Source organism: Podarcis muralis, chromosome 5 (assembly GCF_964188315.1).
Source record: "Podarcis muralis chromosome 5, rPodMur119.hap1.1, whole genome shotgun sequence".
Lineage (NCBI taxonomy): Eukaryota > Metazoa > Chordata > Lepidosauria > Squamata > Lacertidae > Podarcis > Podarcis muralis.
Window position 1 is genome coordinate 79,502,778 of NC_135659.1, and position 27,002 is coordinate 79,529,779.

Here is a 27,002-nt window from a genome sequence, read left to right on the forward strand (position 1 = left end):
CCGACCTTCTGATCGGCAAGTCCTAGGCTCTGTGGTTTAACCCAAAGCACCACATAGGTCTAAATACTCTTCCATATACGAACATCTCCCAGGAAACCATAAGGACATCCAAGTATCTATGTGCAAGGATTTCTTTGCTTTTTTCCATAAGAAGCAGGCATTCGTGCTATCTCCCTGCTACATTTTGATCTGCAGTAGTTAGGGATGGGTGTGTGTGTGTGGAATTTGATTCTGTTCAGAATTAAAGCTGAATTTATCAAATCCACACTTTCTGAAACAATATGAGAATCAAGTCATAACCACCCTTTGAAATTGGCTTTTATCCAGATTTTGTAATGCAGTTCCCCAACCAAACAATGTTTTCAAAAACACGTATCTATGTAGAGTGCATAAAATGACTGTATTTGCGAAAGTATCATACAAACATGCAGTATTACATTAGGAGAAAATGCTTGCAAAAATGTGTGCATTCGTCAGAAATACATACAAAAATGTTGAATATTTTTAATGAAGATTTTCACAAATTGCTGCAGAAATGCAGAGCACTGAATTTCATATTGGGGAAAAAATAAAAACTGAGAGAATAGAAATAGACCAACCCTTCTATCCCTGGTAATGCCACAGACCAGGGAGAGTTTTGCCGCTTATCTGTTGTTTATATAAACGAGGCTTGTGCTGTAGGTGTAATATCTGGTTCTGCTACTTTTGCAAACTGAAAGCCTGGCTTTTCAATCACACTCAGGCCTCAAAACCCAAGGCTAATTTGCTGGCTTTGGATGTAGGAAACTGAGAAAGTTTCATAATTGTGTGGATTTTTATGGAGGAGCTCTATGCGCATACATCAGTTAGTGTGTAGAAGGATGTGTCACCAAAAGCAAAATGGAATCTAGGGTCAAACCCAGGGCCAGCTCAAGACATTTTGCTGCCTGAGGCAAAGGACAATATGGTGTCCTGCCCCAAGGCACATACAGAAAGCAACTGGACTGGTAGTTGAATCTTAATCCAATACTAGTGAGAGGACAGTCCTTTCCACTGTGCTTAAAGGCAGCAGGCTAGTGTAGAAAGTACAGAGGAGGCCACATGTCACTCACAGCTCTGGCCACTCCCTGCACCTAAGCATCTGCCGCCTGAGGCAGCTGCCTCACTCTGCCTCATTGTAGACTCAACCCTCTTCCTGCCACACCAGAAAGTGTTCCAGGTTTCCAGATTTTCTGGTGTTGTCCTAGTTTCCAGATTTCCAAGTACAAATCTTTGTATTTATTTGTTTGCATGTTGCTTTCCACTGTTGTATAGTCTTCACCCAATATCAAAATGCCTAATCACTTTTCTTTTCTTTTCTTTTCTTGTCTTCCTTCCCTCCTTCCCTCCTTCCCACATGCTCTTTGTCTTTGTTTTAGAAGGAGATGGCCGGAAACTCAAAGGTGCCATCCAGCGGAGCACAGAAACTGGCCTGGCTGTTGAGATGCCAAGCCGAACGATCCGACAAGCCAGTCATGAATCCATTGAGGAGAGTATGAACAGCTATGGATCTGAAGGAAAGTAAGTAGCAAGAGGGCAAAGTACATATATCTGTATATTTTTATCTATCGATTGATCGATCATAAGCAATCTTTAATTACTTGTAAAATATAATAAGAAGTGTCCTCTGCGTTGCCTATACCAACAAATACATTGACAGAGTAGGCATCTTTGAATGGGCTTCCAGGGGACAGTTGCCACTCCACATAAAAACCATAACCCCCAGATTCCCAGCTTTCAGTTTTTTAAAAAAATAAGTTTCTAGTGTTTGTGGAACCCGAGATATGAGGCAAAATGTAGAAGCACTATAATTCTTCCTTTCTTTTTTTTGTAGGAAACTAGCCTCCTCCCGGGGGACGCAGGTGGCGCTGTGGGTTAAAGCCTCAGCACCTAGGACTTGCCAATCGAAAGGTCGGCGGTTCAAATCCCTGCGGCGGGGTGCGCTCCTGTCGTTCGGTCCCAGCGTCTGCCAACCTAGCAGTTCGAAAGCACCTTCGGGTGCAAGTAGATAAATAGGGACCGCTTACTAGCGGGAAGGTAAACGGTGTTCCGTGTGCTGCGCTGGCTTGCCAGAGCAGCGATGTCACGCTGGCCACGTGACCCGGAAGTGTCTGCGGACAGCACTGGCTCCCGGCCTATAGAGTGAGATGAGCGCACAACCCTAGAGTCTGGCAAGACTGGCCCGTACGGGCAGGGGTACCTTTACCTTTACCTAGCCTCCTCCCAATCAATGTTTTCCTTTTCCTCCCCACCCCCCACCACGGGAAAAGTCAATCAATCAACGTGAGACGATGAGTAACGAATAAGTCTCATTGATTTCAGTAGGACCAATATGCAACTTCTTTACTGTGGATTCAACCCCGAAGTCTGACAACAGCACAAAATTAGCTCAGTTGTGGGATGTCATTGTCTGAATTTTAGAGCCTAGAAGGTCTTCAAATGTGACTCATTGAGGCGGAAGGTAAATGGTGTTTCTGTGCACTCTGGTTTCCGTCACGGTGTCCTGTTGCGCCAGAAGTGGTTTTGTCATGCTGGCCACATGACCCACAGAAGCTGTCTGTGGACAAACGCTGGCTCCCTTAGCCTGAAAGTGAGATGAACGCTTCAACCCCATAGTTGCCTTTGACTGGACTTACCGGTAACCATCCAGGAGTCCTTTACCTTTCACCTTTACCTTTTTACCTTTTGGAGAAATGGTTTAAGGTTAGAGATCCTACCAGGCATTATTATTCATTGCTATTGTTTGTCTGCTGTTACCACTCTGCAATTGTAATGATTATGTAGCTGATGCCTTTCATGAAAACCTGCCTCCAAGGAAATAGTTCTGCTACGCAATTGCAGTAAGGTAACTTTGTTCCTTGCCTGCGTTACAAAATTCAGTGAATTTGGAATTGAGGCGTGTTCTTTTGGCCTTGCGGGGAATCTGTTTTCCATGCCAACAACCATTATTTCCTTTCTGTCTGTGTGGTTCAGCCTCTCGGGAACGATGTACAAATATCTTGGATCATCTGTGCAGCATCACTGCACAGACCAGCTGCTTTCATGTTCAGGCTTTGATTGGAAGTGGGTAACAGCCCAGTTCCAAAAGAAATAGAGTACCTTGGTAAAAAGCTGCTCCACTGCAGTATCCTCCATTTATTAAAGTTAGTGGCATGCAACTGTACCCTTTATATTCAAACTCCAAGTTTACACAGGATGATATAACAGCTCCTTGGCCATCAAGAAGGTGACATGGACAGAGATTCAGAAAGGCACAAGATGTGAGCGCTCATGTTTATTCCAAATCATGCTTCCAGTTCCAATTTTGCTCCTAGAATATCGAAAGCATGTTTTGCTTTCTTTGCTGTACTTAGAAGCTTCTGTAATCACAGCCCTTTTCATGCATGCAAATAAGGGAGGCTATTAAAGGGGCAATTAATAGGCTATTCACCACCAGCACACACTCACACGCATCAGGAAGCAATAAAATTGCCGGAACTGAGGAATTTGTTAAAAAGAACATTGCTGGGAACTTTTACAGGACTTATTTATGAGTAAACATGATAGGAAGCTAAGAGGACGTTGGCCATGGGGAAGGAAGGGCACTGCTGGTGGAAATTTGTGTAGAAACTCCATTCTAATTGCTTTTCCAGCTAACTGCACATACACACACAAAAGTCTTCAGCAGTGCTTAAATGCTGTAGCATGGAAGCAACCTAGGTTAAGAACTCCAGCTACTGAATGCCTAGACCTGTTCTGTGAAAGCAAATACTGAATTATTTCTTTCAGGGAGCATTGTCAAGAGATAACAGCATTTTATGAATTTGTAATGGTTTGCTTGCATAAGTCACTTCTTGTGGCTTAGGACATTCAGAACCAGTATTACTTCGATGGCACATTTCATGCCTCCATGTTTCAGTTCTTGAGAAGTAGCTCACACACGTATACACTCTTGCCTTTGCCATTTGAATAGCACCTACGAGTTAAGATGACCAAGCCCTTCCTAGCCTCCCAGCTGAGGACAGATATTTACAGAGACCTGTTGCTACTTACTCATCCTGATGAGCTGCCAAATTAGGAAGCTTGCACATCTCCCAGGAGAGCAGCAAGCTAAGAAGGCTAGTGAGAAGTCAAATTGTTCCTCCAGCTTTCAGTTCAGAGGTTTGCCCCTGGGGAAAGCTGTCATGATGTGAATGCCAACTCACATCCAAGACCTTGTGGAAGTGCAGAAATGGCTCCTTGCAAATCATGGCTTCCAAATTGAGATCCAGCCTCAGGAATAGGTATTCTATTCTTTTTCACTCTCGGGCATAATTTCCCCCCTCTTCTCCCTTTGTCACCTATAACCATGGCTTAGTATTACATCTGTGCTGATGCTAATCTTGTTTATTGCTAACTAGGGGTCTTGCATGGTCCCGAGGATGACTTCTGGTTTGCAAATCATGGTTTGCAGGAAACAAACAGGAATCAATCCAGATTAGATTACTGCAATGCGCTCCATGTGGGGCAGCTTTTAAAAAGTGTTTGGAAATCTCAGCCAATGCAAAATGTAACGGCAAGAACGTTGTCCAGTGCTTTATTTCATGGTGTGCATTATTCTGATTTTGTTCAATCTGCATTGCCTCCTTGTTCATTTCCAGGCACAAATAAAAGTGCTGATTATAACCTCAGCCTTAACTGACATTCTATGTGTTGCGCTGACTCTATTTTTCTATATTCCTGTTTTATTCCGTGAAGTTTTCATATGTATTTTGTATTTCTAATGATTCATAAGCTGCCTTGAAGGTTGATTTGGCTGAAAGACAGGATATAAGACGAGGAAAATTTTTGCACCAGAGCAGATATGAAAACATGGTTTAAAAAATTAGGGTTGTATCCAACTCAGAAACAATAACTGTTGTTTGGGGATTTTGCTGATTCAACAGAGAATCTGAAGCTTAGCTCTGACTCCAACAAGGTCCCGGGTATACTATATGGTACAGTTAGCAGGATGTGGCAAGTTAATTATGTTTTACATAATTGCTTCCACTGTGTGCATGCGCACACCCAGCCAGGTACTGGTTTTCTTGGATGAGCTGACTTCAGGTAAATTGCCCCAGAATAAAATATTATGGGCTGCTGAAATCCGAAATGCATTGCAGTTGAAGGCTTTCTTGTTTTCTGCTGACGACCGCTGGGATGATTAGTTTGCAGAATGCTAAGGTGACTTTCTTACATTAGAATAACACAGCAGGCAATGACTTCGGGAGGAGCAGGAAAGGCGCTCTCTCGTCTGATATGGAAGTCAAAACCGTGCTCTGCAAGGACACGTCGTCAATTTGCTCTGCCTCCCCCCCCCCCCTTCATGCTTTGTTTCAGCTCTTAAAACAAAATGTTCTCTTGCCACTTCCCTAGAGGCTGGTATCATGGCATCATGTGGGCTCCACTCTGAGATACAGCATGGAAGGCTGCAGAGACACCTGCAGCTCTCTTTGCCACATGCCTACCTGTGAAACCCAGATATCATTCCTTCTAACAGAGAACCCGAGTAGCTGTGTGACTGTCAGTTTGTAAATTAAAGGAACCTCTCACATATAATGCAGCAGTGTTCGCACGCACACAGTCACTGCAGTGGTGCATACATTTGTAAATAATGAGGGGAAAGGAATGATTGCTGCTATTGTGAGTGGTTCATTTCAGCCCACTGTTTACAACATCCTTTTTCTTTTTCCTCTACACACCCATGTAAACATAAACCTGCCCCTTTCCAGCAACCCTTCATGCATCTGACTCTGGTCCATAGAAGGTGATGTCATAATATTTAACCAGAAAATGGCTTCCCTCAAAGAATTCTGGGAACGGTAGTTCACTCCTCCCAGAGCTGCAATTCCCAGCACCCTTCACCTAAGAGTCAGGAGGATATTGCTGAAAACCATTCCGCTGTACTGCCAAGAGGACAGTGGGAGTACATCTGGCTGTCTATATTAGATAACATCAGAAACAGTCAGGGCTAATCCACTTTAAGAAGTGAAAGTGATGAAGAGAAAGCACATTAATCCAATTGTGAAAGATTATTTGCTCCATTTATTCTGTTAGGTGATCAGTCAGGCAACTTGATGCCAGCAAATTTCCAAAGTGTCGTCTTCTGAGCAACACCAATGGTGTAATAAACATGTTTTAACGTGCATCAGGCAGGTTTATGGCAATTCGCTCCACAGAGGCCTCAAAGTCTTCGCATCGTTAGTGTTTTGTTTACAAACAGTGCCTGCCCGCAAAAGTCGTCTGCCCGCAAGGGTAAGAGAGATCCATTGTAAATCTCTACTTTGACTAATGCCCACCCAGTGCTCTGTTTGATTCAACATCTAACAGCTCTCCAGGCAAGAGCTGATCAGCAGATTTATGGACTCTCCACAGCAAGTTTTGAAAACCATGAGCATTATTCTTCATTAAATGTTCCTGCCGCAGGTGTTCTCCCAAGATACCCCCTCCATTCTCCCTCCCATTGATGGGGACGTTTGGAATCCATCTGCAAGTCGGAACATTAATTTTCCCTACTTCATTTCCATTCAGCCTGATAATTTGTGATAGTGGCTATTCAATGTCTCAAGAAAAACCGAAAAATGGTCAAGAAAGTCTCCCCCTCCCCACCCCGGACTTTGCTTCTTTCTGGTCTCGTTGCTCAAAGGTTCAGATCCAGTTTTGCGTATTCAGGTTCATTGGCTCATTCTTGTGGTCTATGAGATTACAGGTTTCTGAACCACCCAAGCACTGCACATAGTCCAGATTGTTGTGCCTGCTACAGCTGACCATTTTTGCACAGCTAAAAAAGAGGAAAAAATACATATATACGCATACAATTTATGTGTGCTAATTTATACTTAGAAATGAAAATTTAGAAATAGAAAGACGACACATCTTTGAACCAAATTCTCATGCCATTCCTAGAAGAGCAGAAAGTAGCTCAGTTGCCTTTAAAAGAGATGAACAAACTCATGGAGGCGAAGTCTCTCAATGGCTACTATAGAGAGTTGAAAATAATGCCAATATATTTCACATCTGGCAACCAATGCGCCCCTTTGGTTTCCGATAGTAGACGAGTCTAAAAAGCCTGGAACACAAATGTTCACAGCCCTCTAGCAGCCATGGTGGCTCATTTAGCAGAATTTATATATTTAGTGTTGGCTCTGGAAGTGTATATGCAAAAGCAACTACTCTATTCCGAACTTAAAAATGGAAAGAGTAATGTTGATGGTCAACAAAAGAGGTTTAAAGACTATCTCAAGGCAAATCTTAAAAAAAAAAAGGACTGTAAACACTGACAGCTGGGAAATACTGGCCTGCGAGCGCTCCAGTTGGAGAATAGCCTTTACCAAAGGTGTCATGGGCTTTGAAGACACTCGAACTCAGGACGCAAGGGAGAAACATGCTAAGAGGAAGGCATGCTTGGCAAATCCACACCGTGATCAACTCCAGCCCGGAAACCAATGTCCCCACTGTGGAAGGACGTGTGGGTCCAGAATTGGCCTCAACAGTCACTTACGGACTCATTGTTAAAACCGTGTTTATGGAAGACAATCTTACTCAGCTACGTGTGATTGCCAAAGAAAGAGAAAGAAAGATACTCAATTCTGTTCAAACAAAGCCTCTAGTCTCCTAGTCTCTCCTCTGCAGTTTCTTAGCATTCCTTTGAGTTCATTCCATCATTTTCTCTCAGCCCCCTCTCTCCCTGGACTCCTCCAGATGACCTGTTTATTGAGCATTCATCTTCATTTGCTTGCACAAAGCTTACCTATTGATTAAACAATCTCCAGTGTTCACTGAGCATTTGTTCTGATTTGTTTGCTTTGCAAGGAGGTCATACAACAATGAACATTCACCCTGATTTGCTTGCAGGGTGTTTATAGGTCTTCCTAGTAATCATTCATTTATCCCACAATTTTCAGTGTGTTTCCCCATCACTTTCCTAACTGCAAAAAGTACAGTATCTTCTTTTTTAAGCAAGCTTGTGCCAGGATTGCACTTTAATCTACCTTGAGTGCACAAACTAAATTCCCAGTATGCACGTGAATCTCTCCTGTAAAATAGTGATAATCTGGAAGCACTCCTTGAATGCTTTCATGGTAGCACAGAAGCAGCACAGGATCTACTGTTCGCAAGATAAGAATTCAGCTAAGATAAAAATAAATAAGATACCAAGAATTGAACCTGAGAGTCTCCACATACAAAGCAGTTATGCTACTTCTGGGGATGTAAGAAGCATCATTTCCCAATCTGCTCTGAATTTGCTGCGTGCAACACTGTTTCCATTCCGCTGCAGTATGTCTTCTGCTAAAAACTATGTTATTTGCCTTGTTGCCCACTGTGGCAAAATTACACAATTCATATGATTAATTTTGTAAATTGTGTTGTCATTACATTATCCCACCCTATTCATTTCAGTGTAAAGGAAACACAATGCAAATGACGGAGGGGAATATAATTAATTAAGTTTTGCTTGTGGACAGAAAACAACAACAGCAAATACTGATTGTCTTTGTTGACATGGGGCAAGTAAGCAAACATTGGCAATTTCTGCTGTTCTTTCCCTTTTCAATGACTATTCCCGCATCCCTAGCTACTTATAAGTCAGGGGTTCCATAACCTTGTTCATGCACGTGTCAGCATCGCCCTTGAGCCAGTGCCACCAACTGGACTCATCCACTTCAGCCCCGACGGGGCTAGGCGAGCTGAGTAGCACTTCCAGAGACCACCTTCTGCACAGGAACAGGTCAAAGTGCTGTGGACTCACAGCTTAGAGTTGTGAGCACCGGATTCACTTCTTCAATAAGACAGTCGTCACACTGTAGCCTTATTGGAGTTCACCGATTGGGTCTGCGTTGCTCCGTGACAGGAGGAAGGAAGTCAAAATGACACCGAGTTGGTTCAAAGAAAGAGTTTATTCTGCTCTCCGGATAGCAGAAGGCACTTGCGTGGTGAGTCCACAGCAAGTCCAAAGAAATGACAAGTTTCATGCAGTATATATATCCTCCAGGCACCCTCTCCCTCCTTCCAACCACGTCAGCTTGTATAAGTAGGTTGACATCACATATGTTCCTGCTCCGGCACTCTTACCATAAAAGGGATTTCCTTCCTGTACTCCTGACCATAAAAGGATATTCCTGTTCCTACTCCTATCTTAGAGCAAGAGGTCACTACTTCCGAGAACATGCTCTGGCGTTAGTCCCAGACTTGGGTCTCTGTGGTCAGGACATAAGATATGTCTGTGTCTGTGTCTGTTCTACTGGTAAAGTCAAGGCCAGTCTTGCCGTCAAACTGATAAGGGAGAGAGCTGTGTTCTTGTTTTGCATTTGCTCAACGGCTAAAGTTTATGCATTTTAACTAAGGAGAAATGGGGATTTTGGTGCAGTTTAAAAACTGCCTGCACAGTCAGTTTTGGGTTTTGGAAACCCATTCCTTCATTCCCTACTCTTCTTTTGGACAGCCTTTCGGCTCGTCCCAAGGTACTGGCCGGTATTCTCGTGTCAGTGCTGTAATCTGGGGCCGAATCATTTGTAACATCATTTTATGCATCATATTTTGCAGGCATTGTGTTAAGCAGGGTATACAGGAGCAGAAAAGAAGCAAGATTAGTCCATTAACATCATTACAAGTCCTCTAAGCCACCCAAGGTTCAGAAGCCACTGAGTCAACCAAAACATGTCCCATCCATTCTAGGTTGGGACAGGAACATGGGCTACTTTCTCTCTTTCTGTCGCCAGGTGTCGAATAGCTACACCATGGTCAGAGATGTTAAAGCCACAGGCTCCTTCTGTCAAATTTAACGCAGCCCAAAATCCGGCGGAAGCCAAAATCGGGGCCGTAACTGAGGACTCATTCCAAGGCACAGGGAGGAGGGGTACTCCTCCCAAAGCATCTATAGGTCACAGAGTGCGAGAGGTTCCAGGTACAGACCGTGCAATTGGTTCGGTTTTGCAGAATAGGCTTCCATTTCTGCGTGTTGCGGGCACCCCATTCTCTCATTAGCCTTAAGTGGTTACCTTAAGTGGTGTGGGCGCAGCGATGGCCAGAAATTAGAAGACTACCATCCTGGCTAAAACCATGTCCCCCCACAGCCCTACCTGTATCATTTGGGCACAGGGATATATCTATTTCTTCTTTTTCTAACACCTGGGGTACCTCCCACAAAGCTACATACAAAGCTATATATTCAAAGGGAAAGAAAAGAAAATGTCCTCTTTTAGTCCACGCTGGATTCTTCTTTTGCCGTGCGTAAGTGGCACCAGCAGGGCGGTCGTCTGGTGGGCGCCGAGCCGATGCGGTGAGGAGAAGCGTGACGCGGCGTCTGTAGGGCACCGAGAGATGGTGAGTCGAAGGGGTTGGTGTAGATCAATCGTAGCAGTCCAATCTGATACTGCCTGGGGTTTGCTTCATCCTTCAAATCAGGCCTGCTGGAATATATGCAGTCAGGTGTTGGAGGCCCATTCTCTCCCATAGGTGGTGGCGTAACCGGGTTAAGAACCTCAGTAACTCGAAGCTGCAACTGCGGGTGCATGAGCAGTGCTTGGCAAAGGGAGATAGAAAAATAAGTTTCTTTCATGTCCAACAATGCTGGCCCAGTGTGAGGAGTGACGCACGTGGTTTCCTGTCCAAAGGTGAACTTGTCAGCTTTTGTAATCAGAGTGGCAGCAGTCACTGCTGTTCACATGCAGGGAGGCAAACCTTGTTTCGTAGTGGTTAATTTTTCAGACAAATAGGCTATGGGTTGGTCATCGTCAGGGTCTAACAATTACCTTGATAAAATTACCTTGATAAAAAACATATTTCGCCATGTGCAAATGGCTTTGGATACCTACTAGGTCCACAAATCATCATATAGCATATATTCAATACACACAAGAAAACAACAATTTGAGCCCAACAAAGGACTGCTGGACATCCAAAGGGCCCCATTACCCCATTAATGCCTTCTGTTTCTTCAGCCAATTCCTATCCCTGTACTCTGCTGCCCTCAGGACCAAAGGCCCACTTTATCACTATATGATCTTATATACTGAAACACCCTTTTGTACTGTCCTTTTGTCTACTTCACCTCCTTTTCTTAGGTCCCTTCTAAATTCTTCAGTCCCAACATCATCATTATTTTTTTTTCCCCTTCTCATCCTCTCTCTCTCTCTCTCTCTCTCTCTCTTTGACACTGACACAAAGATGAAGTATGTTAACAAGGTGACACAGGTGATGATCTGGCATCTGAAATCATTCACACAAACAGAAAGCTTAAAAACACACAAAAAAACATGTACCAGATGCTGTCTCTCTTCCAGAGCTAAATATGATTGTAGCATATACACACACAAATTGCAAGAAGAAATTAAATCACAAAAGAATGAGATCCTCTCGGAAGGTAGCCTATTACCATGATTATCCTACCTTTTCCTTTTAAGATATGCTTCTGTTTTAAATTCTTTCTGCAGAATATTCACTGTGAAAGGGGGTTCTGTTTGGCTGCATTTGGAAGTTGATTGACCTTTTAAATAAACTGTAGGACAGTCCTTCCTAGTTTCCCCCTCTTATTATTTATTATTTATCTGCAAATAATTTAATCCTTGATATACATATTCACGTACTTAATTGGCTTGGGACAGTGGTTCAGTTAGAATTATGGTTCAGTTAGAATAAGTTAAGTGCTACCTGCTGTATGGCTGAATTTTCTTATAAGAAAACATCTGATGACAGTCAGAAAGGGTATTCCTATTAAACAGGAGGAATAAGCAACTCATGCTGACTAAATATAAACTCATTTCTGCATCTGTATATTACACACAGAAGGAGACAGAGTGCAACTCAACTCTTTAACACCACTTTTCTTTTTTTTTAGCATATCTATTTAATTCAATCCCATGTAGAGCAGATGGGGAGGGGTTGAGAGAGCAGGTACCAAGACACTGTTTAGGGGAAAGGTTCCTGCTTGTTCCTTTTCATAATGTGAAACTAAATATCTGACCTAGAGCACTAGGAACATTTTAGGGAACACCACCATGTCGGAGAAGGCTACGAAAGCATATGACATCAGCAGCCCTGATAAGAAGAAGTGCCTGATAACTTTCATATTTGAAACCACAAAGAAAGGCACAAACCACAAACAAATGAATACAGGCAGTGGGGCCTTCACTTACTTCAAAATGTGGCATCTGATTCCTCATGCATTTTTGGTCCTAGTTGTGTATGCTACAGAGAGTGTAAACAAACCTTAGACTAGAGAAAAGCTCTGTAGCTTCTGTGTATGACTGTAGCTTTGTGTACACTGTATCTTAAGTGTGTTCTGCTGAAGGACAAAGCTTGCTTGGTGTTATTCGCTTTATGAGTTAATGTCCCAGTTTCCCAATACACATGTTTGCTATTTCACTCCAACACTCTTCCTTAATGGATTCACACATTCATGCATTCAGTTGGGCCAGTGTTCACATCATCCTGTTTTACTTAGCATTTTGGTTTGAAAACCCAAGTTCCACTTTCTCTGCACTTCCTGCAAGATTGTATAGTTGAAGGAAAGGGCCTCTAATAGAGCTTTTGTTTGCTTTTGAAGCTTTAGAAATTATTAACCCAAAAATATTGGGTCGGATCTACCCACTAGTCCTCTGGGGGGGGGTAATTGTATCAATAAGCATTGAGGTATTTGTCTATCAACATCTTGATTCTGCTGTCACTAATGCATTTGACAACTTTGGAGGTTCAATCAACACGAAGAGCTTCAATATCTCCCTTTCTCATATAAGATGTTTGTTTTGGAACACTTTCCACAGCCTAATGTAAACAGGGAAATAAAAATTTATTTTGCCTAAGACCTCTCCTGGCATGTACATTCAGAGCCATCTCAATTTTCAATTAATAGATGTCCAAGGAGTATCTTTCATGGGAGGGACATACTAAAAAAAAGGCACAAACAACTTTCCAGGTCCCTACTCTTGCTGTTAATTTATGGATGGTTAGCTGTCCAGCCAGCCAAAAAAAAAAAAGCTGTTCTATAATATATTATATTCTTAATTCTTAATTCAGAATTCTTTAAAAGCTGGTTTTACTCATGAAAACCTCAACCAAGAATCTTAGTGTGGATCACTCCACACCTCCATGTAGGACTGTGACTAAAGTGTGTTGCAGGTCACACAGCCTCTATCTATTCAGCTTTTACTATATTTAGTAAATTCTCTCTGAATAAAAAGAATTTACTCTCTCAATAATAGCATATTATTGCTCATATAATTAGCTGTATTAATTACTCTCAATAATAGCATATGAATATATTAATTTCAGTGATACTAATCAGCATAAAACACTCAATTGTCTTTACAACCCATTACCCAACCTTTCTCCTGTTCCAACATTCTCACTTCTTTACCCTCTACCTCTCACCTTTTCTACTTCCCTCTACCTTCTCCAGCCCAGACCACTACTTCACCTTCTGCATACACCTCTCTTCAAAAGAAGAGCCTTCTCCGACAGACCACTACTTCACCTTCATACAATTGTTCATCCCTTTTACAAATAAAAATATTATACGCATTTCAAAAATATAAAGGTAGTGCAAAAATCAATTTTGGTTGAATTTAAATATTGCTGTGCAATATTTGGTAATTTGTAATTTTCCTTAGTGTTCTATGGCCCCATTTTAACCTGGTTTCCAGACTCCACCAAGGGCTGCATAGCGTCTTTGTTTCTGTGTTAAACACAGACACTGCAAGGGGGGTGGTTTACTGCTTTGTCCCCGTAACCCTCTTACTTCTCTTCTCATCTGTCTGAACATGGGATGGGGAGGTTAAAACCCCATCTCTTTTGACAACACTACCTTTTTTCCATACATTTGTACATTTTTACTTTTGATCAACATTTAACAAGTGGTTTCTAAATCACCCAGGGTACCTTATGCAACAGAGTCAATAAGAAACAAACCTATTAACAAAAACATTAAGATACCAGGTAGCTCAAAGCACAGTGAATTGATGACATTCAAATTCTGAAACCAGTACATGATTACATGATTGTATTAGTAATTGAAACCTTCCCACCTTTAACATGAAAACACAAAATTTGACCTCATGAGCAACTCATGTCACTTTTAATGTTAAAGACCAAATAATCCTTTTTTTTTTATACTTGTACTCTGCAAGATTCTAGGTGTTTTAAGGTCTGTTTCCCAATCCCCTAACATGCAGCGCAGTGAATGTGGCAGAATTGAGAACCCCTTCATGCAGGGTTCTATTCCTGGCGCCTCTGCAGAGCACATATCTTTTTTCCTTTTTTTCCCCGGACCCCACGTGTTGGCAATACAATACAAGCCAACTGGATGCACCTATGCTGGTTACTGCCAGAATACAGAAAGGAGCTTAAAGGGGTTTTTTCAATTGTAGCTTGACATTTCCAATTGTCCAAAAAGAACAAACACTGCAAGGGGGTTGGTTTACTTTTTCTTTTCTTTTTTTTTTTCTTTTTTCCGTTCCCTTAACCTCTGGGACACTCCGTCCACCTAACGTTATTTCCCACTCAGTCACCTTTCTCCGCGTCCTGTCAGTGGCCTAGACGGACTCGCGTCGCTAGGAACCGCACCTTACAAGGACCACACTTCGCTTCGTCAGTGGCTCTGAGCCCCAGCGTCTCATCCACTCAAAACATTCACTGGAGTGTCCCCATACACAAATAAATACACATACATACAAACCCCCATACACATACAAACCCCATGCACCTCCCCAATCCCCTTTACCCATAAACTTCCCAAAGCCGGTGGCACTTTTACTGCTCTTCTACCGGCAAACCAGCGGCACACTACTGCTCTCTACTGGCTAAACCCAGCGGCACTTTACTGCTCCTACTGGGCGGGGCTGATCAAACCCCTGACTCCCACAAACAAGCTGTGGAGCCTACCTTTCCCTTCCCTTGGGCACCCTTTTCCCCGTGCAGCTGCTGTCTTTCTTCCGTCTCTGCTGCATCTCCACTCAGGTACGGTGTGGGGGCTCCCCCTAGAAATGGTAGGGTGCGCGCTTGGAGCCACCGACGCCGACCGAGCTGTTTGCTTCGCAGTGACGCCTCGGTCCTTTGTCCTGTCCTCGGAGAACGCGGATTCCCGACCAACGCACCAAGAAATGTAGCCTTATTGGAGTTCACCGATTGGGTCTGCGTTGCTCCGTGACAGGAGGAAGGAAGTCAAAATGACACCGAGTTGGTTCAAAGAAAGAGTTTATTCTGCTCTCCGGATAGCAGAAGGCACTTGCGTGGTGAGTCCACAGCAAGTCCAAAGAAATGACAAGTTTCATGCAGTATATATATCCTCCAGGCACCCTCTCCCTCCTTCCAACCACGTCAGCTTGTATAAGTAGGTTGACATCACATATGTTCCTGCTCCGGCACTCTTACCATAAAAGGGATTTCCTTCCTGTACTCCTGACCATAAAAGGATATTCCTGTTCCTACTCCTATCTTAGAGCAAGAGGTCACTACTTCCGAGAACATGCTCTGGCGTTAGTCCCAGACTTGGGTCTCTGCGTCATTTGTGGTCAGGACATAAGATATGTCTGTGTCTGTTCTACTGGTAAAGTCAAGGCCAGTCTTGCCGTCAAACTGATAAGGGAGAGAGCTGTGTTCTTGTTTTGCATTTGCTCAACGGCTAAAGTTTATGCATTTTAACTAAGGAGAAATGGGGATTTTGGTGCAGTTTAAAAACTGCCTGCACAGTCAGTTTTGGGTTTTGGAAACCCATTCCTTCAACACAGGAGAGTATAGCAGAGTATAGCAGAGCATAAACGACTCGGAGAGCAGCTCTGTAGAATATCTTCTTTATTCTATCTACAACTATAATACACAACTATATACAGAGCTAAAAGAGGTCTAAACGAAAATGCTGAACTGCACTGAGTGTCTGCAGCTGCTCTTAGCAGCAACCTTATCTATACACACGATCTCTCTCTAACACTCAGTTTCTCTCTCTCCCCGACACATTGATGTGAGGCTGGAGCGGAATAAGTAGAGAGCAGAAACCGCCCCTCCTCTCTGGAGAATCAGCAGAGAACATCAGCAGATTCTTGGATATGGGAGGGGTGAAATCTCCTCAGCACGTGCTCCATGGCATATCTGTAGATTTGTGGCTGAAGACGGGAGGTGGCAGATCAATCAGACGGGAGGTGGCAGATCAATTTTATTTTTAATTGCTTCTTTTATTTCTTATATTGGATTTTTGCCATTACCGTTTTGAATTCTACAGAATTCAAATTGCAATGCAATAAGATTCGATATATAAGAAATAAAAGCAATAATAAAATGCAATTTAAAAATTATACAACCTCCAGCACAGCACATTACAATCTCTGCAGGCAGAAAAGTTATTAAGTGGTCTGCCAAGACCTTTGGCAATTTCCAAGTGGTCCATATTGGTGGTGGGGAACCACTGAGCACTTTTTTTGCACAGTGAGCATAGGCGGGTGACTAAAGGGAAGGTTTTCTGAGTTCCAGGGCATGGAGAGGGTGGGGAATATGTCCCTCTTTAGCCATGTGAATCGTTGGGAGTTGCAGAGCAATGGCTTTTTCCGGGTTGGAGAGCTTGGAAAGGTGGACAGGCAAAGTAATGAAATATTGAGGCTTTTGGTGAGTTGAAAGCTTTGGCTTGGCACTCCGTAGCAGCACTTGGCATGGAAGATCTCAGAACCGCTTTAAAAATAGATTTGAAAAGAGGTCACAAACTCCACACGGACAAGAAAAGAAATTAATGATACGTTTGCCTAAACTTAGCTGCGCGGAAACTGCTTTCCGCATACTAATGCGTCGCATTTGGCAGGTTGGAGGGGAATGGCTCCCGCTTGGGATATTCTTCAAAGCATTCCTTGCTGCAAGCAGTTTCCTTCATTAGGCTGCTCGTGCTACTGTCACTTTCCAAAATAGGATTTTAAAAGCAGGTCAAGAATATGGGTAAATTATACGGCGGTGGGTGGTGGGCAAGGGGTAGTAAGTTCGGCAGAGCAGCTTGCAATGGTTCCTTTAAACGCTGAATGTAACTGTGGTGTGATATTATCATCATCATCATCATCATTATCATTATTATTAATATACTGCCCTATAACTGGAGGTCTCAGGGCAGTTCACAGAAAAGATCAACATAAAAACCACAATATATACATGCTGGTGAGAGGCAGAGAGCATGGCCTGGTATTTGCTGGGCTATTAATATAGCATGTTTAAATAATAAAGGAAATGCACAGTGACCAAGCCTTGATTAGCCACTATATAAGACTAAGAGATGACTGGTGCAGTATCATCATTATGTGCCAGACAGCATTGACTGTTTCATCTTTTATTAACTTTGCTGCTGCTGCTATTATTTCTGCCTCGTTGTGGTCATTTCCTGCCTTTTAAGATTCTTTCAGTGAGTTTTATGGATACTTGTTGGCGTTGGGCAGGGCTGGAACACCTATGGCACTTCAGATATTTGTTGGACTCCAGCTCCCATCAGCCCCAGCAAGCATGGTCAAGGACCAGGGATTATGGGAGCTGGTGTCCATCAAGGTCTGGAGAGCCACAGGTTCCCCACCCGCTGCTTTAGGATTTTGACTCTAAATTTAAAAGCAGGATAGATTGTATCAGTGATGGACAGAATGTCATTCAGGATCTACCGGTAGATCTCTGAGTTAATTGCAGCAGATCGGCAAGGTGGAAACTACACACATGTTTAAAATGTTGTGAAAATGCTTTTCTTATAATTGTTTTGAAAAACGCATTGAATTTGCTATAGCTCACTGTCCCCATCTAGTGTCACAATTGTATATTGCGCTTTACAACACATTCAAAACGTTTTATTTGCAGCTGTATAGCTGACTCCTCTGTCTCTCAGAAACCCTAAGTTGCAACACAAGAGATGCTGGCCATTCGGGTGAATGAGGCACTGCCCCACCAAACTCAATATGCTATTTGCCGGCCCCTCTTCCTAAAACTACTTAATTGATGGGACATATTTTTTTTATAATACCGTCATACCTTGGAAGTCAAACGGAATCTGTTCCAGAAGTCCGTTCAACTTCCAAAATGTTCAGAAACCAAAGCACGGCTTCTGATTGGCTGCAGGAAGTTCCTGCAGCCAATCAGAAGCCGCAAAAGCCCCGTCGGACATTCAGGTTCCAAAGAACGTTTGCAAACCAAAGCACTCACTTCTGGGTTTGTGGCATTCAGGAGCCAAAACATCCAAGTACCAAGGCGTTCAGGAGCCAAGGTACGACTGTACTGCCTTTGGAACGGTTCACAATCTCTCATGGCTGTGCCATCGTGATATGGTGTGATGTTGTAGCGGTTCAAGTGTTGAAGGGAGGCCATAGTTTGAATTCCTGCTCAGCCAGGAAGCATCTTGAGCCAGTCACCATATTTCAGCCTCACAGAGTTGTGAGGATAAACTAAGGAGTGATGGGACCAGACATGCCACCTTCAGTTCCTTGGGGGAAAGGTGAGACGTAATGCAATAAATAAATAACCTTTCTCTGATTTCCCTAAGTAGACAATCTGGAAGATACTAAGCAGATATCTGATTTTTACAGTGCGGACCAGATGTGTTGCAGATGCCATAAATAGTCACTGGCACTTAGCAAACACCAGCAGGGATGCTTCAGAGCCAAGAAATTGATTTTGCTGTTGTTTCTTCTTGGCCTAGAAATTAAATTCCAATGGGTTTGTTGTGAGGGTGACCTTGCTTATATTTAACATGTGTTACATGAGAAACTGAGCTCTTGCAAGCAGCACCGCTATCATCTAACATCTCTTGCGGACATTATATTTGAGTTTACTTTAGTCTGGGTGTTATTTGGGAACACTTCATAAAGAAAAGAAAACACACTGGTGTTTTCCCTTCAAAGAGGCACAGTTGACAGAGCTGGTAATCGTGTGAGTGGAGGCAGCAGACTGGTTATGCATGCATGTAATGGTGCAGGAATGCTATATTTTCATTTGTTTCGTAGCAAACCAATGCTTGGCTTCCAATATGCTGTCTGATCTTCCATGAAAAGAATCCTTTCTCTCATGAAAAATCCTTTGATCCATCAGAGGCTCCCCACGGGTGGAAGAACAAAGATGGGTTTTTTTTTTTAATTTCCTCCCTGAAATAAAGTTACTAGACGTCCCAGGGACAGTCCCCGGATTTACAAATCAGTCCCCATACAAAATCCATTAAAGTTGGAAAATGTCCCCAGATTCATTGAAATAAAATCTGGTAACTTTACCCTGAAACCCCTAACTCCACCTGTTGTACTGGCCCATTGGTTTCATTGATTCTCTGGGAAAGATTTCCAGGGCAAAGAAGTTTCAGGGGAATTGGCAAAAAAAAAATTTTTTTAATCCCTTTCTGCCAGAGAGAGCTCCCTGTCAGCAAAGTTCCACTCATGAGATCTCAATTACTATGTCCATTTAGGGAAGCTTTCATGCAATAGCTGCCCAAACTAGTATGCACTCTATCCACACCATAGATAGAAATAATTTATATATATATATATAAATATATATAATTTATTATATATATAATATATATATATAATTTGTTGTTGTTTAGTCGTGTCCGACACTTCATGACCCCATGGACCAGAGCATGCCAGGCACTCCTATCTTCCACTGCCTCCCGCAGTTTGGTCAAACTCATGCTGGTAGCTTCGAGAACACTGTCCAGCCATCTCGTCCTCTGTCGTCCCCTTCTCCTTGTGCCCTCCATCTTTCCCAACATCAGGGTCTTTTCCAAGGAGTCTTCTCTTCTCATGAGGTGGCCAAAGTATTGGAGCCTCAGCTTCACGATCTGTCCTTCCAGTGAGCACTCAGGGCTGGTTTCCTTAAGAATGGAGAGGTTTGATCTTCTTGCAGTCCATGGGACTCTCAAGAGTCTCCTCCAGCACCATAATTCAAAAGCATCAATTCTTCGGTGATCAGCCTTCTTTAGGGTCCAGCTCTCGCTTCCATACATCACTACTGGGAAAACCATGGCTTTAACTATACGGACCTTTGTTGGCAAGGTGATGTCTCTGCTTTTTAAGATGCTGTCTAGGTTTGCCATCGCTTTTCTCCCAAGAAGTAGGTGTCTTTTAATTCCGTGACTGCTGTCACCATCTACAGTGATCATGGAGCCCAAGAAATTTAAATCTCTCACTGCCTCCATTTCTTCCCCTTCTATTTGCCAGGAGGTGATGGGCCCAGTGGCCATGATCTTCGTTTTTTTTTATGTTGAGCTTCAGACTGTGTGTGTGTGTGTGTGTGTGTGTGTGTGTGTGTGTATGGAAATAATTTTTATTAAAAAATTTCTTGAATTACAAAAGAACATGCAATGTCACTTTTCCTTTCTTTTTTCCAGATCATAAAATCCCCTCCACACCATAGATTTAAATATCTTGGCTTCCCACAGAGAATCCTGGGAACTGCACTTTGCCACCAACAGAGAGCTAAGGTTCCCGATACCCTTCAACTACATTTCCCAAGATTCTCTGGGGAAAGCCATGTGTTTGAAATGCCTGATTGTGGATGTGGCCTAAGCCTCACGGTGCTGAACAAGTATGAATGGAGCTCGCCCTGCTCATAGCTTACAGCTCTGTGTTGAATTCAAGCGGTGCTGCAGCAATCCCTGACCTCCACTGACTTTGTTCAGACCTGATGATACAGCACATACTGGTTTGTCAGCTGCTGCCCGGGGCAGATTCACCCATCTGTATAAAGTTCAGAGGAGGAGTCAAGTACTGCTTCCAAAGGCCGCCTGAGCTAATTTTATTAAAATCATTAACATGCTGCCATAACAAGTTCATCATTAATTGTAATGACTAGGAGGCAAAGGTCATAGAAGAAGAGAAATTGGATATCCCTTTGAAAAAAAAGGAAAAAGAAAAATGCTGATCATCAAGAGGAAGCTTATTGAGTCCATTTTGTCCTCCGGGCTCAGTTGTATGAAGGGTGCAGACGTTTCTCCCAGGTTTGATAGAAGGAATATAGCATGCTGCTTATTAATATTTTGTGTAAAGAGGAGCAGCCCCTTCTCTGCTATAGCACCAAAAGCCTCTCTGTTGACTGGATTACTTGTCCTTTCCAAAGTGCAGAGGAACATGCTGATAATAAGAATAATTTATTTTTTATACCCCGCCACTCTGGCTGGGTTTCCCGAAGAGAATATTAAAGGTAAAGGTAAAGGTACCCCTGCCCGTACGGGCCAGTCGTGTCCGACTCTAGGGTTGCGTGCTCATCTCGCTCTAGAGGCCGTGAGCCGGCGCTGTCCGAAGACACTTCCGGGTCACGTGGCCAGCATGACATAGCTGCAGTTGGCGAGCCAGTACCAGCTCAGCACACGGAAACGCCATTTACCTTCCCGCTATAAAGCGGTCCCTATTTATCTACTTGCACTTAAGAGTGCTTTCGAACTGCTAGGTGGGCAGGAGCTGGGACCGAACGACGGGAGCTCACCCCGCCGCGGGGATTTGAACCGCCGACCATACGATTGGCAAGTCCTAGGCACTGAGGTTTTACCCACAGCGCCACCCGCGTCCCCAAGAGAATATTAAAAACTCGATAAAACACCAAACATTAAAAACTTCCCTAAACAGGGCTGCCTTCAGTTGTCTTCTAAAAGTCAGATAGTTGTTTATTTCCTTGACATCTGATGGGAGGGCGGGCTTCACTACCCAGAAGGCCCTCTGCCTCGTTCCCTGCAACCTCACTTCTCACGATGGGAATGGAGATGCTCCTTCAGGTATACTGGGCCAAGGTCATTTAGGGCTTTAAAGGTCAGCACCAAAACTTCCTTAGCACCTTCTTGATAGGGTTAGGTGGAATCATACTTGTGACTCTGGTAGCATGTGTATTGATCAAAACAAGGGTCGGTTACACAGCTCTGGAAACAGCATAGCAAGTGGTTTGATGGTGTGTGCCTCAGTTTGCACATGCAGTGAAACTGCCATGTAGTTGCGTTGCAGTTATTCAGTCCTCCTTTGAGAAGAACCATAGCTTAGTGGTGGTGCACATGCTTCACTTGCAAATAGTCCCAGGTCCAGCCTCCAGCATCACTTCACATAGCGCTGGGAGAAACTCATGTCTGAGTTTGACAGTGGAGCCATCATCCTTGGTAGATGGTGGACTCTCCTTCCTTGGAAGTTTTTAAGCAGAGGTTGGATGGCCACCTGTCATGGATGCTTTAGTTGGGATCGTTTCCAACTCTACAGTTCTATGATTCCACGATCAGTGGCACTTACCTCTGTGTAAACATGCTATAGGACTGGGCTGCACAACACTTTGCTCTTTAAAGGTTTGTCATCGCTGTTACTATTAAGGTAGCAACCTCAAACGATGAAAACCAAATGATAATGGAAATAATTATAATGAATGAACAGCAAACTTTGCGACGGACTTCCTTGAAGAACGTTTGTTCAAAGGCCACATTCAGAAGCATTTCCCTCAAATAAATTATAACACATTTGAAACATATACAGGAAGATGCGGATCACAAGGAACAGGCTTGTGATACAATCTGTTTGAATCAGAAGCTGATATATTTCACATACTGAAATAACCAAAAAGGATAAAAATAAAACAAGCTTCAGCTCTAATTCAGTGGTTAATTTATATGAGAAGTGCTGGAAGCCTCCATCTTTCATCAGACACTGCACTCCCTCCCTTAATCCTAGAGAGATGTAGACCTGCTGTGGTTAACTCGTTGGAGAATTAAAGTCACTCTGCACATGTGGCATTTTTGCTGTGGCTTCTGCAGGGTTTCATCCTGTCCTTGATGCTGCTTAACATCTACATGGGAGCAACCATTAAGGGATTTAGAGCAAGGTTCATTGGTATGTGAACAACAGCCAGCATTGCTTTATCATCTGAATCAGGTGTGCCTAGACCAGTGAAGGGTGAATTAGCACATGCATTGGGGGGGGGGGTCCTCTTTTGTTGTGTTGCTTTTGAGAGCCAGTGTGATGTAGTGGTTAAGAGTGGTAGACTCGTAATCTGGTGAACCTGGTTCGCGTCTCCGCTCCTCCACATGCAGCTGCTGGGTGACCTTGGGCTAGTCACACTTCTTTGAAGTATCTCAGCCCCACTCCACAGAGTGTTTGTTGTGAGGGAGGAAGGGAAAGGAGAATGTTAGCCGCTTTGAGACTCCTTCGGGTAGTGATAAAGCGGGATATCAAATCCAAACTCTTCTTCTTGGTGAGGGGAATAGCCATTGGAGGAGAATTCAGAGGCCATAAACACCTCCTTCCTTAGCGCTCTGCCTCAGAACAAGATTTTGTTACAGAGACTCCCTTCTCATTTAGCATTTCCAGACTGTTCACTGCTGTCAGTAGGTGTCCTCTGGACTAGCCAGGCCATGCTTCCCTCATATGACCTCCCCAGCTTTTCAGCCATCTTTCCTGGGAAGCTGCTACACATTAATGTCAAGTGTAATTACAAAATTTCTGGCGCTGTCACATGCATCGCCGCAGGGAACGCATACCAGATCAGTAAAATGGTTCGCTGCCTCCTAAAATCGGTTTCTCAGAAACGAGTCTGTACTCGGGGTCAAACATTTGCTAATGCTGTGCCTCTGCTCGATGCAACATCTTCTCCTGCAATCGCTAATAGCTTCCAATATGCTAATTTAACTGCCTATATATCACTTACAATTTTGTTGAGAAGTCAGTACAGGGTTGTTGATGTTTTGTGCCCAGAACTGCTCTGTTTGTAATATGAGCTAGCCATCCACCCACTCTCCATGCCAAGATTGTTTTCTCCTTCCACCCACACGAATAGGTCAAATGCTGAAGCTCAGCGCTCTCCATCTCTTTCTATGGAAGTCTGTGTCATTACACAGAAAGGCATCATTATCTGTACTAAGAAGGGCAAGCATGCATTCGCACCATGTCTGCTGTGCAGTGTGCCTGCAAGGACTTTGTGTTAGCTTTATAGATTAGTTGCTCTAAAGCCACAAACCTTTACACGCAATCATTAATAGGTGTCAAAACCCCATTCAGTTAGAAGTTGGCTAATAATGGGCTGACATCATCCATAATGGGACGTCCATTTTTGCGGTCACATTGACATATGAAGCTACCTTGCATTGTTCTGTTGAGCTCAGTATTATCTATCCCAGCCTTCCACAATCTCCAAATGCTTTGGACTACAGCTCCCACTGGCCCAGCTGTCAGGGATGATGAGAGCTGTAGCCCAACGATAATATCTGGAGGCCACAAGTTGGCAAAGGCTGATGTCCATAGAATGGCAGCAGCCGTGGGAGTTTGAATTGGCCATTCACAGGTGGGCATAGGTGAGCATCACAAGGAGGGCGGGGCCAACTGGAAAGCCACCAGGGTTTTCACTTGAGTACGCTCTCCGGCCTTATAAAAGGGCCCAGCTCCTCGCCCTAGCACTGCAGTCTGTGGAAATGTGGCAGTATAGTTGTAAGAAATGAAAATGTTGTTTTTTCCCATAAAAGGCCAAAAGGTCACAACAGCTAAGTAACCGCCAACTCACTTAGAAGCTTATCTTTAGCAGGGCTTGTGGTTAGAGAGCCCGAAAACAGGGCGTCTTGCAGTTGAAATGTGGTTTATCTATACGCTTCAGCAGACATAGAACCCGTATTTGCCTAGGGTGGTCGGGATTATCACTTGAGTCAATGTGTCAAAACCTAGGAGCATGGACCAAATAAGGATGAAAATAATTAGAAGTAGGTGGTGGGTAAATTCAGAGTAATGGAAGATTTTAGTATTTTAATTAGGCGATTGTGATAGGCTGTGAACCCTGCACGTACCCATCCAATGGAGAAACAGGGGAGGGAAACTGCACTCGGGTATAGGGGATATAAGCTTGTGTTTTGTTAATTTGGGTGTGCTTGCTTTCAGACACCTGCTTCTTGCAAGAACATATATAATCAATAAGCTCTTTGCTGCTTCACCAATTTTGTTCAGATTCTGTTTGTAGGTTCCCAGGACCCAGAGTCTTGGGACCTGTGTTTTATACCTAACAGTAGTGTAATGTTACAGGTAGGTAACCATGTTGGTCTGCCGTAGTGGAAACAAAATAAAAAAAAATCCTTCCAGTAGCACCTTAAAGATAAAGGTAAAGGGACCCCTGACCATTAGGTCCAGTCATGGCCGACTCTGGGGTTGTGACACTCATCTCGCTTTATTGGCCAAGGGAGCCGGCGTACAGCTTCCGGGTCATGTGGCCAGCATGACTAAGCTGCTTCTGGTGAACCAGAGCAGTGCACGGAAATGCCATTTGCCTTCCCGCCAGAGCGGTACCTATTTATCTACTTGCACTTTGATGTGCTTTCAAACTGCTAGGTTGGCAGGAGCAGGGACCGAGCAACGGGAGCTCACCCCGTTGCAGGGATTCTAACCTCCCACCTTCTGATCGGCAAGTCCTAGGCTCTGTGGTTTAACCCACAGCGCCACCCGCGTCCCTTAGAGACCAACTAAGTTTGCTATTGGTATGAGCTTTCATCTTCAGATAATGGTTAGAGTGTTGGACTATGACCTGGGAGACTTCAAATCCCCACTCAGCCATGAAGCTCATTGGGTGACCTTGGGCCAGTCACCATCACTTAGCCTAAACTACCTCACAGGGTTCTTGTGAGGACAAAATGGGGAGGAGGAGAACCATGTATACTACCTTGAGTTCCTTGGAAGATAAAGGTGGTATATAGATGTAATAATTGAAATAAATAAACTTAAGTTAGGGAAAATGGGCAGAGGCAAAATGGTCTGATTGATATGTACAGTTGGCCGGGAACATCTGAGGCATCAGGATTCAGCATTTTTATTGAGATCTCCAAATTCACATCACTTTAGAAGCATTGCAGTTTCTGATCGGTGTACCATGATCTCATTGGTGGCATAATCAGGAAATTAAATTCTTCAGGATAATCATAACAATAAACTCCTTCAGATTTATGGGAGGAGGAAGGACGTTAGCATGGGAAATATGCCAGAAATTAACAGAGGGTCAGAAAGAGACCAAAGTGAAATTATATGAAATACGAGGAAGCAAATCAAGATGCACCTCAACCGATTTAACACATCCTACTGTATAATTTTCACTTCTGAACAGGATCCATTCAGCTTCGCAATGAATTTTTAATTGTCAGAGGGAATTTCTGCTTTCATCTACTGTGGTTTCCATTGAGTATAAATACAGCACGGCTAGTCTGTTTGGCTCTAGATTCCCTCCTAGATGTAATAGCCTCAGGGGAGAGAGACTGCACATCAGCAAAAAATTAATTGCATGCCATTCGGACCCCCAGGCAAAAGAGTTTCAGTTTTTCCTACTGTATTTGGGGGGGGGGGGAGAAGCTTGATACAGAAAAATGACACCAATTTCCCATGTTGATTTATCATGACGATAATTGTTTTGTCTGTGATTATCTGTAACTACACTAAGTACACATCCCTTGCGGTTATGGGAAGAAACTGAAAGCGCGTCAAGCCAGTTTGAAAACCAGCGAGACTGGAACTCATGCAGAAATAGCTCTTCATTTCACGCATATTTCCAGTTAGCTTAAGACTGTGTATTTAGCAAATCTCGAGACAATTAATTACACTAACCAATTTATTTTGCAGCTTGAACTTCAATGGAGTTCACCTGGCAGCCGCTGGGCAGTTCAGCGATTTCCTGGGCAGCATGGGGCCTGCACAGTTTGTGGGTCGCCAAACCTTGGCTACTACCTCCATGGGTAAGCAAGAGAAAACCATTGTGTTTTTTATGAATGTGTTTTTGTGTTTGAATAGTGCTATCAATGCACATGATGTTTTGCAAAGAGGAGGTTTTCCAGGTTGCCCTATCCTAAGGGAATTACAAATTTATAATCAGACGGAATGACACAACAGAGGAAGGGGAAATAAATGAGGGTGCTTAGATTTGACCTCTTGATCGTGCATTCATCCTGATGCACAATAGATGAGATGAAGTTGGCTATTCAATGGGCATTCACCTGGATTTCTTTGTGGGGCACCAAAGCAAGTGTAATCTCACACTTTGCAATGTATTTTTCCACGACTTTCCTTATCGCAAAA

General features: G+C 43.4%; 1 protein-coding gene and 1 long non-coding RNA gene across 3 annotated transcripts in view; one reads left to right on the forward strand and one right to left on the reverse strand.

Moving 5' to 3' along the window:
• Window positions 1-27,002, forward strand: part of RIMS4 (regulating synaptic membrane exocytosis 4) — a 109,190-nt gene that overhangs the window by 67,506 nt on the left and 14,682 nt on the right. Inside the window, exons 2-3 of one of the 2 annotated variants that reach the window (XM_028735057.2) lie at window positions 1,398-1,539; window positions 26,550-26,662. In XM_028735057.2, coding sequence (XP_028590890.1) covers window positions 1,398-1,539; window positions 26,550-26,662 — 255 coding nt within the window. The remainder of the gene's footprint in view (window positions 1-1,397; window positions 1,540-26,549; window positions 26,663-27,002) is intronic. The other variant, XM_028735056.2, reaches the window with a different exon arrangement.
• Window positions 11,140-14,104, reverse strand: LOC144327845 (uncharacterized). The gene is made up of 2 exons (XR_013393013.1): window positions 13,487-14,104; window positions 11,140-13,429 (listed from the first exon to the last, which is right to left on the reverse strand). It is a non-coding gene; the product is annotated as an uncharacterized LOC144327845 (long non-coding RNA).